General features: G+C 39.8%; 1 protein-coding gene across 2 annotated transcripts in view; it reads right to left on the bottom strand.

The window, feature by feature from the left end:
- The window catches only part of galnt18a (UDP-N-acetyl-alpha-D-galactosamine:polypeptide N-acetylgalactosaminyltransferase 18a), a 159,353-nt gene that overhangs the window by 58,212 nt on the left and 88,272 nt on the right, over positions 1 to 12,869 (bottom strand). For both annotated transcript variants that reach the window (XM_035664434.1, XM_035664436.1), the window contains exons 5-6: positions 4,347 to 4,544; positions 2,296 to 2,410 (exon numbers count right to left, since the gene is read on the bottom strand). In XM_035664434.1, coding sequence (XP_035520327.1) covers positions 2,296 to 2,410; positions 4,347 to 4,544 — 313 coding nt within the window. The remainder of the gene's footprint in view (positions 1 to 2,295; positions 2,411 to 4,346; positions 4,545 to 12,869) is intronic.

Genomic DNA, 12,869 nt, shown 5'->3' with positions numbered 1-12,869 from the left:
TTCCTACACAATGTACCTTTAACTATTAAGTTAAAAAAATTAAGTATGAATCTCACTCTACCTCTAACTGCATATAGTTTTTATGAAGCATGCTGTATATACACTTATCAACTATAACACTATGAGCACTGACTGGTGAAGGTGAATAACCACAGATTATCTGTGGATCATGGCTCTGTCAATGCAGTGGGGATATATTAGGCAGGCAACGCTGGAACATTTTGTCCTTAAGTTGATGTGTTAGAAGCAGGAAAAAAGGGCAGTGTACGGATTTGAGCGACTTTGACAAGGGCCACATTGTGATGGCTAGACGCATCAGATGCATCACAGTTTGTTGGTATGGGGCTGTATAACATTATGACCACCAGGGTTCCCAGGTGGTCATAATGTTAGGGCTGATTGGTGTATATAGACGTAACCTTGTGAGGCAGCTGGACTCACGTGATCACAAAATCACAAGCTCACTCAAGAATACATTTTGCCAGGCTTCAATCTATACATTTGTGGTCTAACTATAGTGGTACCAGATGAGGAAGTACTGGTAGCTACGGGGGGGTTTAGCGATAGATGGTAGTAATGTTGATTTCCAAACAGTTTTCCAATGACTACTTCCAAGACAGTTCTTTGTAGCAAACTATCTGGTGCAGTCAAGTCAGTTTCTATCTATCTGATTATCACTGAGCACAGTCAGTCCAGAGAGCCAGAGACACAAGAACACATTCACTGAGAAATACATGCTCTTGAAGGGAGTTATGGTCTGCCAAAAAGTTTACATTTGACACTAGACTAGAGGGTTTTAAAAGTTACCAAATCTAAAGAGAACATCGCTAAGTTGACAATACTGCTTCCATGCCTTCATTTCAAACTGTATCTGACCTCCATCTGGCCGTCACTGCCCTCAGAACAAGCTGTCAACAGCAGCACAGCTCCTGAGGATCATTCTAGATATAGTTAATAAGTTTACACCATATGGAAAGTGGGAGATTTGCAGAAGTAGTGTGCTCTTCATGTAGCGACTATAAGGGTGTGTAGGTCCGGGTGCTGATGGGTGTGTAGGTAGTTCGACTTTTATGCAGAAGACCAGAGAGACCCAACCATGAGCTTTCTCTGACCTTAAAGGTCCAGTGTATGGAATTTAGTGATATCTATAGATTGCAACTCCCTTGCTTCACCCTCTCCTACCAAGTGCGAAAGAAAAACTGAAGTAGCCACTAAGCGTGCAAAAGACGGCCCTATCTAGAACAAGTATCTGGTTCCTCCCTTCTGGGCTACTGTAGAAACTTGGTGGTTCAACATGGCGGTCTCAATGGAAGATGACCTGTGGCATCTGTACATATAAACGGCTTGTTCTAAGGTAAAAAAACAAACATAACAATTTCAATGTTCAGGTGATTATACTCTAACGAATGAATATTATATTCAATTTCTGCCAAAAGAGGCTCCCAAATATTACACACTGGACCTTTAATAACAGTGTGGCTGCATTGCATTATGTGTTTTTCTTTTTGAGTATAAAAAGCACAGTACAACAATCACCCAGCCAGCTTCTCTTCAGGCTCTCCTATACTACTAAATAAAGAGAATTATACCTTTTTGTTCTTAACCCAGTGGCTTGGATTAGTGTCAGTCAGGCCTGGGCTGATAAGCAAACCTGTACTGCCCTGACACAATACTGTAAATCATTCTGCACTAAGCCTGAGTCAACAGTTTACCTTGGATGTCTCCTGTGTACGTACAGTCTCAAAGCTGTTCCAACAGTTGTGTCCTCTTGGGACTGATTTGCAGTCTCAAGAGGATGGTGCTTTTACAGCCTTGTGCCTCTGGAGACTAGTTTAGAGATGTGCAGTAACTATTTATGTCATAACGTCGTTAAGCGGGATGAGAATGATTTTAAACCTGATAATGCTAACTACCTAAAATAAAAAGATTCATTCATTATTATGTAATAAATGTAAAAAGAAAAAGTAATTTCTAATGTAATTTTATTACATTGAGTCACAGTGTTAAATGGCAGTTGTTACATCATTAGTAATCTGCTCAGTTTGCTTGAGTCAGGCTGAATGAATAATGTGAATGACTGATAAAGCCCCCATTCTGTCAAAGGAAAGGTCATTATTCTTTTTCTGCATGCTGGACATGTCTGCTATTCAGGATATTTCAATTTGGAAGGTGACAATGGCGGATGCCTCTACGGTATACAGGACACAAATTACACTGTTACAGATATTTTTAGTCCATTGAGGGCTGTATGCTATAGTGCAGAAATGTATAGTGTTGGTTCTTAAACTGACTCACCCTGATGCCGAGCTCAACGTTTTCTCCACCGTAAATTTCCATGCCTTCATCTAGCAGGCCAATCTCCTCAAAATACTTCCTGTCGACCACAAAGCAGCCAATCAGAGCAGGGCTCCTAAAATAGAGGGTGGAGGGAGGAAAGAGAGAAAGTCAGAGAAAAGAAAGAAGTAAAAAAATGCATAGCAATTAGGGGGTTTAAATGCAAAATATTGTTCTCCTAACCTACAATTAGCCCCACACTGGGCATCAAGGCCCCCAAGATCTATTTTTCAAGTATGCTGCACACAGGCCTTAGTCTTTCATGATAAACCTATGCCATACATTATACTTACAAATGATTCAGCTGTCAAAATGAAGCCCTCACCTAACACAACAAATTCAGGACATTTTAAGGAAATCGGTGGGGGGAAAGCAACCAGATCTTTCATCAACATCAAACTGAATCAACAGGAATGAAAAATAACTCCTATTAGTATTCATGCTGTCAGTCCCACACATCTCCTGTTATCAATATGAAATACAACACCGCTGCAAAAACAGCTTGTTTGGGTGAATTTCTCTATCCCTGTGGATACGCAGATTGGCAAACAGCCAGAAATTCTGAAACCCAAAATGCTAATAGAAACAAGACCCTCCCACCACCGGCTCTGAATATATTCTTTTCTCTACAGCTTCCAGATAACAGCACAATGAAATTACTATTAATATATCAAACATCAGACTATCAATGTGTTTTATACTGTTCAGTCTCAACAATATCATTTTTATAGTACATAATATTGAGTACATGAGCAAACACATGCAGCTTCAGATTCATGAAATAAACACAAATTGTTTTCTCCATAACACATGTCATTACAAATAAAGAATATAATTCATTGACATTTGGTTTTCCAGCATGGTTATGAATATAAAACAGCTCCAAAGTCATTTTTAATTAAATAAAAGGGTCAACTTTCTGCTGAAATTAGAAAATGAAACTAGTGTTTATCTTACTATCCTATCTTTATTTCTCAATTAATCAGGAAAAGTAAAATGAAATGAAATATACCTATTTATTATATGTGTACCTGTTTACTTCAGAAATGAGTCAAGTAAAGTCAAGTCCTTTTAAATAGCCCAGTATCACAAATCACAATTTGCCTCAAGGGGTTTTATTTAATTAGTCATTTTTTTGACTGAACTGCCTTGAAAGTGATTACACAATGACAATAAGTGCTCCTTGTGAGCCAAGCCAGGGACAAATTGCACCTGAGAAAAAGTACTTACGGAGATGGAGAAATAAATAATGGGGGAATTCATCTTCCTCCATTACAATATTGAGCAGGATATGTCCTCTTGTCGTTGTCCAAATCTATAAACACTGCATCATTGATTGGCTTGCCATGAGCCACAGCGACAGACGTATTACCCTCTTGCGGACATTGGTGAGCAGGCAATTTTGCTCTTGTTGCTGGGCTGTTGTAGCCTCTGCAGTGTGTCTTTATCTGTCATATTGGCACTGTTTTCCTGGCCAAGGGTATTGAAGAACTGGATCATTATATCAATTTCACAGTATGTACAATGACTATACACACCGTAGGTCACCTAGAATGAGCTGTAATGACAAAAATTACCTTATTTTTCTGTTTAAATCTGTGATATTGCCCACCGCTTCTGGTGAGACTTTTACATGTTTCACTTAATGTGCTTTTGGCTGTGCTGCAACCCCCAGGTTTTATATGGGTTAGAATATTGACACTACACTTACCAGAATTTACATACATAATAATTATTCATGCAGATTAGTGTAAGAAATTATAATGTAAAAATAATGAGCTTAGCAAGTGATCTTATCAAACCCACTTCAATATGCTTCAAGTCAAATTATCAATAATTAATACTGCTCTGGCAGATTATTTTGCTGGTGTCTCACTTCTTTCGTGATAACAATACATTTTCTTCAGTTAACCAAACTGTCTAACAGGTTTCTTTGTTTTTTTAATGATTTTTGAATTCCACTTCCTCTTGTTTAGCACAAAACAAAATCGTTCAGCTCTTCCTGTATTTACCTGATAGGGGCTGTGTGGTTGCGTTGTGTCCACCAGGATTTTGGTGGGTTGAGGTAGCGACACCATAGCTCCCAGTCAAAGCCCTGAGCAGACAACGGATACTCCTCGATCTCAAAGGTGTCATACTTGATGTTGTCAAAAGAGGGAGACACCACCCGGGTCCGGTCCTCCTTTATTCGCTGCAGAATAGGTTCTGCCCTGTAGGACGACAGAGCACAAAGGGAATCTGTTAAAGAGGTGACAAATATAAAATATACAAATATCCAGGAGTCAGTGGTACATTGTTCAGCTCTAAGCCAACACTGTAGAATACACTTTAAGAGTGTTTCTCAAACCTTTTACACTGCGTACCACCTCAGAAAATATCTCCAGGTACCACAATTATGGTTGACGTTAGCTAAAAAAAAACTTCACCATCCATTGGCTGTATTGAAAAGATGCAGATATTGGTGGAGCGAAAAATAAGATCAAATACATTCTCCTTTTATCTCTTACATCTGTCATGAATATTATTGTTGCTCTGTTTTCGCTGGATGTGTAAGTGGCAACCACCTGGATAAAAAGAAAAAAGGAGGAAATTAAATTACACCGGAAGCTAGGGAGTGAGTATGCACTCCTGACTGGATTAAGAAGGTCAATCCACCAGAGAGGAGTCAGTATGGAGCTGAATCAAGGTCTGAAGGAGTGCTGGCCAGGGCTCCTCAGGGAAGGCAGAGCAGAATTACTGAGACTGGCTGGCATGGAAAGTCCTGGAGAGATCGGAGTGCACCCTGCTTAGCCTTGTAAGCCATTCCTAATGTTTTGAATTTAATGCGAGAGGAAGCACAGGAAAGTGGTTGCTGTGTTAGAAAGAGGAGTTAAGAGGACCAAAAGAGAGCCCCTCTGGAACTCCAAAAAGGGGGACAACTAGAGCCTGGACTACAAACTAGACTTAGCCCTTGATCAGGTAATATCGGATTCAGTGGATGTTGAAGGCAAAGCTGCAGGGTTGGGGCTGCTATGATGGCCTTGCACGTCTGATGGCTGTTAACATGTCTGAGGCTTGTTTGACAGCCTGGGCAGTAATCACAGGGGTGCCGTCGATACAGAGGTGTTGCTGAAGGCGGGGGGTGCCAGTGGAGAGGAGCATGTCAAAAGGATCGAGCTGGTGGTTTGACGTTCAACCCCAGGTAACAGCCAAATGCAAGCAGATATGCTGTTTGTTCTTTGGTTCTGGGTGTTTGGTATCCACATGTGCGCTTCAGATCAACTTCATCTACAACATAAAACATGCTGATTTATCAGAGATTTTCAATAGAATGCTTTCATTTTATATAAACAAATGTGTTCTTTTTTAAAGCTCCTGAAAACTGACATTAAAAACTAATAACTAAATCAGCAAAAATCTAATTTAGTTTCTAAGTAAGTTAAGTTTCTAAGTTTTACCATTATCACTATAAAACTTAGTTAGATTAGTCAGATAATCTGCTAGTGGTACCTCAAACTGTGGGCTACCTCAATTACTGTACGTATTTCACCGGATAAAAACAGAGGGAAAAAGCAAAAAATATCAAAATCACCATGTTAAAAACTCTGTTCAATATGCAGTTATATTATTGCCAACTCACAGTTGCTTGTTGTAACAGTGCGCTTCCCGGTTCAGGAGTTTTTCAGGATATTGTTAATAAAAACAGTGACCATTAGAGCAACCAATGGGAAGATTTGACAAGGTACACAGAGTTTAAAGAAATGCTGATATATCTCAGCCACCAACACAGTCTGAGAGGACTAAATCCACCAACAAAAGTCAAATGAGACTCAGCTACCAGCTCCAAGTAACCAAGTCCAGTTAAACCTTTAAGATTGCATACTCGGTCAAACTGTACCCCTATTTAATAATGTATGCCAAAAAATTCAATTTCTCTATATTTTTATATCAAAATCCAATATTTTTGTCTTCCTGTAACACTAATATTATCTGGTTTTCCTTCTGACATCCTCCAGCTGCTCTGCCTCATCTCTGCTAACTGCTGCTAATGTAGCTGCCATATAGTGCAACTGAACTGTACTCAGCAGCCACCAGTGAACACAACCTCAGAGACAGACAGAGGGCAGCATGACGACAACAGTGCTGAGGTGATTTATGGAGTTTCCAGATGGACATGTTGCTAAAAGTAGCTAACTGTCGCCGAAAGCCCCCCAGAAATCCCCTGTCTGGATAATGTAAATGATAACAGAATTTACATTATTGCACTCTGAGGAAAACAACTATTATCTAGTTCAAAATGATACTATTGATCTGGAGGAGACATGATGGCCGACTGTAGAGAGAAAAATAAAATCTTTACATTCTTGGTCTTGTGGGAAAACTGCCAAAGGCTGTCGTCTAAATGCAAACTACCCTTGACTGTCCCACGAGAGAGAAAACACAAATGAGGCACCGTGCCTCACAACCATTCATGTTTAATCAGTTCAGCCCCACAAAGGTATATGATAATAACACCACCAAGTCCCAACATCAGAGAGGAGGAGGGACTCTTTTATCCTGCACACTGATTGTTCGTTAAGAGGTGAACCACCCCGCCTCTGGCTTACTTTGCACAGTTCTATACACACACATAATCACTGAAATATACAGCCAGAGACCACCCAGAAAGCCTTGAAATCTAGGTATTAGAGGAAAAATTATAACGGTATAGCCAACCAATTAGTGTGACCTCCACATCAAAGACACCTCTACTAGTCAAGGTAAAGTTTAAAGAGTTCACACAGTGAGACTTCAACCTAGAAGAAATATTTTCTACTAAAATATGTTGGGTTCTCTGAAACACATGGTGGGAAATCACATTACACAGTCTCGCTGAATATCCGAACATTGGTCTTACTAATTGAGACTATAATTTTAAGAAAAATGGACAACCATTATTCATATTTTTCCAACAAGCTGTAAACACAACATTGACATATAAAGTTGGTTTACGGTTAAACAACAGATCTTCAATCAATTTGACAACCCAGGAAATACGCTGTAAATACAGAAAACACAACCAGTTACAGAAACACTCCAAGTAGCACAGACTATAATGGAAACTATTTCTAGAGGATAATAAAAAGTGATGAACATGACTGGGACACACTTGTTGTTGTTGTCCGTGTGTCAAATCTTATTTTTGTTTTTCTGTGTTGTTGTACTGTTACTCTGTCGTGTGCAGTCTGATCTGCAGCCTGTATTTACCTCATGGGAGCATGCAGATTCAAAGAAAACTATTTGTAAAACATTTTTGCAACCAAAAAAGTAAATAATAATAATACATTTTATTTAGTGGCTTTTCCTGTCACTCAAAGTCACCTTCCATCATATAAAACATCAATACAATCAAAAACATACAATTAACTAAATGTTATAGGCCAAGAAGTGCTTTTAAGGTTCATAGTAAAATTTTAAAGTTGATTCATTGTAATACGGGGAGCCAGTGTAATTGAATCAGCAGAACAGTGGCATGTTCTATATACTTGTAAGGATCTGTGCCACAGAGGTCTGGATGAGTGAAGTGAAGTGAGTGAACAAATTGTTGGGGATGCCAGCCCGAATTGCACTGCATTAGTCAATGCATGATGTGAACAAAGCATTGACTGCTCCCATGGAGTGTTAAGGCAGGGTGTAGTCTGGAGATGTTTCACAGATGGAAGAAGGCAGTGCAGAGTTTATGTGGATAGTTTATGGTGGCCTGAGCAATGGGGAGTGAATATAATTTTTTGAGAGTGTGGATTTAGAACCAATGAGCAGTATTTCAGTGTTACTATTGTTGAATTTAAGGTAGAGGTTTGTCATCTATATCTATACATCATGGAGACAAATAGTGAGGGAACTCGAGGGGACAGCTGAAGTGGGCTTAGTGGACATGTAGAGTTGTGTATCGTCAGCATAAAAGTGAAAATGAATACAATAGTGCCGGAAGATATTGCCAAGAGGGAGGAGGTAGATAATGAACAGGACGGGCTCGAACACTAAACCCTGTGGAACTCTGTGGTGGACAACCAATGGCTGCGGTGAGGTCCAGAAGGACTAGAGAGAGCTGACCAGAATCAGCTGCACGGAGGAGGTTGTTCGTGATCTTAAAGGCCTCTGCACACCAACCCGATTATCGGCCGTCGGACATCGTCGGACAGTTGGGCGAGGTCAGTTTGGGATCTTCGAAATCGGGTTCGTGTGCCCATGCGTCGTCAGGTCGGCGTCGGCGTTCTTTTGGCCGATTCGGACATGTAGGGAATCGGCCAGAATTACTAGGGGTAGAAGTGATCCGTCCTTAACTAGGGTAGAGGTGATCCGTCATTTTCCGGTTTTCATTTTTTTGGGAGACAACAACAGATTAGCGCCGCCTGCTGTTATGGAGACGTATTACGCCCTCGCGCACGCGCAGAACGTACGCTCTAAGTTGGCGTCGGTTTGGTGTGTTCGGAGGCACTTTTTTGACCGGACTCAGGAGACGGGAGCCGACTGATCAGTCGGACTGCTTTTCTGCCGACAGTTCGGCCGTCCGGTTGGTGTGCAGAGGCCTTTAACAAGGGCTGTTTCTGTGCTACATTTGGGGCGGAAACCTGGCGGATGGTCCAAAAAGATTAGAAATTTTGAAAAAGTATATAATAATCACAGATAATAACCAGGTTCATCAGTGATGAAAGAGAGACTGTAGCCTGTTAGGAAGGTAGGAGTGACCCAGTGCACATAAACAGAGTTTCCTAGTGTGCAAGGATGTCTGCATTAAATATAATAATATTTTTTCGCCTGCACCGATATGCTTTTAAGCAAATGAGTTTCAACAGTTATCCTATGAAGCACTAGAAATAGTATAAGAAGTGACTACAACACTTCCCCTAACTGACTCGTCAAAGCAGCTTCATTAGAGATTTAATACCTGTAAGATAATTGCTGCATGACTTGGTGAGAGAGCATCCTTACCAACTCCTTATCAACTTTTGGTGAATTAGTTCTATTTGTAACATCATCACCACTAAAACCCCAGTACAAATTATCCCCACCTCATCAGCATCATGATCAAATACAGATCCACACTGAGGGGGGATTATGTAAATTCGATAGTAGTTGTCTGTATGGGGATTATTTAAGGAAGGAGGTCTTCTGGGAATAGGCAGGGAATATTGTGAGTTAGTGAATACAAAACTAAATGTCACTACTTCACAAACAGACTCCTTACTAATACAGTGTTTGGCCTTTTATAGCCTGTACCTCTGGATATTTCCGGTCTAATAATGTCTATATTATTATGCAGGCTACAGGTCTTTTGTTAATACTGGTGAACTGGGTAGTAAAAGTTCTGTCATATACACCAAATCTCCCCAGAAATCATTAAAATTATATAAAAATGATGAATGATGAATGAAACTCCACTTTTTCGCTCAACTAGGTCCTGCAAGATGCATGCAGCAGTCACTTTCAGCGCATGCGCACAATGAAGGAATCCACAACATAAACAGAAATGAATGATACACAGATCTTCATTAGTCACAAACTGTGGCAACAACAAGCATGTCCCAGCCATGTTCATCACTGTTTAGTGTCCTCAGAAAACAGTTCACATTGTTGTTTGTGCTACTTGCAAGGCCTTTCTGTATTCTGTTATGTTTTCTGTATTTGCAGCGTGTTTTCCAAATGCAGCATATTGAGCTCCTAAGGCACTGTTCCAAACAGGTTCCTGCTGCAGCTAAAAACAATGCTGATGAGAGCTGTGACACCAAAACAGTAAAGTTGAGGGCTGTCAAAACAAAACAATAAGCTGAAAGATGCTAAAATGCCCAGCGGACCTGTGGGGAATTGTAAAGTTGGGTGATAATTCTCTGGGAATGGTCGAAAACAATGATTACGTTAAAATTAGAGGTCCTGTTTGCACCTCTGCTTGTTTACATTGCATGTTGACTAAATTCACCAGATTTTCATGAGAGATGACACTAAAATTGTTTTCTTAGGCAACTATTACAAGAGTACTCTCTAAATTGTACTCCTATTTCTGCAGATCCCCACACACTGACATGTATATCTCATCATGTAATTATGTTATTTTAAGTGTACTCCATGTACATGGAGACGACCAGCATAGCACATATACAGTAGGTGGAGATGATTGAAGATTATTGTGATTACAGTCAGACAATCTCTGTAACATAAAACACCCTATTATTACTTGTTTTTGACTCAAAATAGCCAACATTGCAGATAATTGCAATGTATGGTAGAGACAATTATGTAGATCGAGCAGTCAGGCCTTTGTTGGTAATTATACACTAATTTCTCAATTTCTACAAAAAAAGGATATAAAATGTGTGAGGGGGTGGGCGAGTTTCAGAGCACAGGAAGGTGCACAGAGGAAGGAGGATTAAGAGGAAGACAAAGGAAAGGGAGAGAAGAAAGTAAAGAGAAAAAGAAAGAAACAAAAAGAGCGGATTGAGAGGCATGTACACAATTTGTTGATTACTGCGTGTGAAATCAGATGTGTTACAGAGAGTGCTAATAACACTGGCACACAACATCAACTTGTCACGGCAATGTAGCACCAGACCAAGAAACATTTAAACACCAATAAAAATGTTGCAAGTGTGTGTTTTTAGAGAGAGTAGGAAGTAGACAAAAAAGTGTTTATCTCCAGCTGAGCTGTTTTGTGTCTCTGCCAAGAATGATTTCATTAGTCACAGACCAATAGCCCCTCTGTGGCAATATGTGGGAGGTTTGTGTGGGTCCTGTGTGTGTGTGTGTGGTGGAGAGAGAGAAAGAGGGGGGGGGGGGGGGGGAGGAGTAGAGGGGTTAAGGACCTTGTAAGTGTTTCTGTCTAATCTGGAACACAGCATCAACAAATGTTATTTTGGATCCAACTCAGACATACATTATAATGAAGTATGTGTCTGTGTGTGTGTGTGTGTGTGTGTACGTGTGAACGGGTAATAAAGCACGCACAAATGTGTTTCCTGCTTGTGTGTGTGATATTTTTCCAGCTGTCAGAATGATTAACAGGTACACAGCAGTGCTGTTGTTTCTGAGTGTTTTAAAGAGGGGACCCTGAGGTGATGAAGTGTCCGCGGCTCAAAGAGATTGACATTCAATTTGTGTTTAAAAGAAACCAGCACTTGATTTCTGTCAGAAAATTGTTGTTTTTGTGTTATGAACCTCAGCCACCTCATCACTGTTATAGATTAAACATAACTAGCTATGCTAATGAGTTCAGTAATTAACTACTGCTCTTATTACTTACCGTACTTAGTGGAATCATTAGCAAACATTTCTACTATGTGACAACCTACATGTCTTGCAGAATGCATGATTGTTAGTAATAAGAATTCCATCTCTTTAAGAGTAAATAAACAGAAATGACCACATTAAAATGCAAGCGATGACACATATAGGCCAGACCAATCTGCCTATAATGATGGAAAAATGTCAAAACTAAACATAGCAACCTTTCCTTCAGGTCTCCTGCAATATTCTTTAGCCTTAAATCAAAACTCCAACATTTTGGAAACCACTTTGCTTAAAAACATGCAAGTTTTGTACGTAATATAAACACTGTGCATTCGCACATATTGTTTTTTATTTTGTATAATGTATTTAAAATTTTAAGTCTGCTAATAATCCCCATTTTTAATATGCTGTATATATGTCACTGTAATCTGGTTACATCTTTTTTTTCTGTATGTTTACAGTTAACTTTTCTTGTATTCTGATTATGTAACTCCTGTTACATGTAATCCGTTACCCCCCAAGCATGGTCACACAACAGTAGCTTGCTCAGTAAAGAGATCGAATGTTACCTGGATGTAATACCAGTTCTTTAAGTATATGTGTATCTCACAGTTGCTCTGTATCAGTGAGTAAATTAAACAATGTAAACACTGTTATTCTAGAGGATATAATTAAAGCCCAATATGGCGTGATCATGTACAGTACATGCCTTAATTGGTGGTGATATCAATAGGTAAAACCTGACACTCAACTATAAATCAAAACCTACTCCATAGGTACCTGCAGCTGGATTCCTGTTAACCGCTTTTATCGACTATAAGTCCTTCCTATATCCTATAAGACGTCACAAACACACTATAGCAGCTTTGTGAGTGAGCACATGCTCACAATGCTGACATGGTAATGTTTAGCTGGTAATGTTTGCCATTTGCCACCCCATTAGCATGAGGGATTTTCATTAGTTTCGGACAAATTGAAATGTAGCCCTGATGATGGAAAATTCAGGGGATCACCAAGTTGTAACAACAGACCTTTTTCACAGCAGCCATTTTGTTTAGACATGAGATAGTAGGGTAAACACAGGGGTTACCAATGATACTAATTAAGCTTCTGTTTCACTTAGGTCAAACAGAGTCAGGGTGCTGCTATTGTGCATTTTGGCTCACTGGAAAGGCTCTGCTACACTAAATGGAATGGAACAGCCTTTTTCATGCTTATCATGTTAGCTAGCAAGATAGTCAGCTAGTTTTGTTCATGGTAAAGTTATAATTGTGTGCAAACCTGCCCCTGTACGA

This window comes from Morone saxatilis, unplaced genomic scaffold, assembly GCF_004916995.1.
Source record: "Morone saxatilis isolate NCDOM2014 unplaced genomic scaffold, NCSU_SB_2.0 Contig2, whole genome shotgun sequence".
Lineage (NCBI taxonomy): Eukaryota > Metazoa > Chordata > Actinopteri > Moronidae > Morone > Morone saxatilis.
This window is presented reverse-complemented; position numbering and strand designations above follow the sequence as displayed.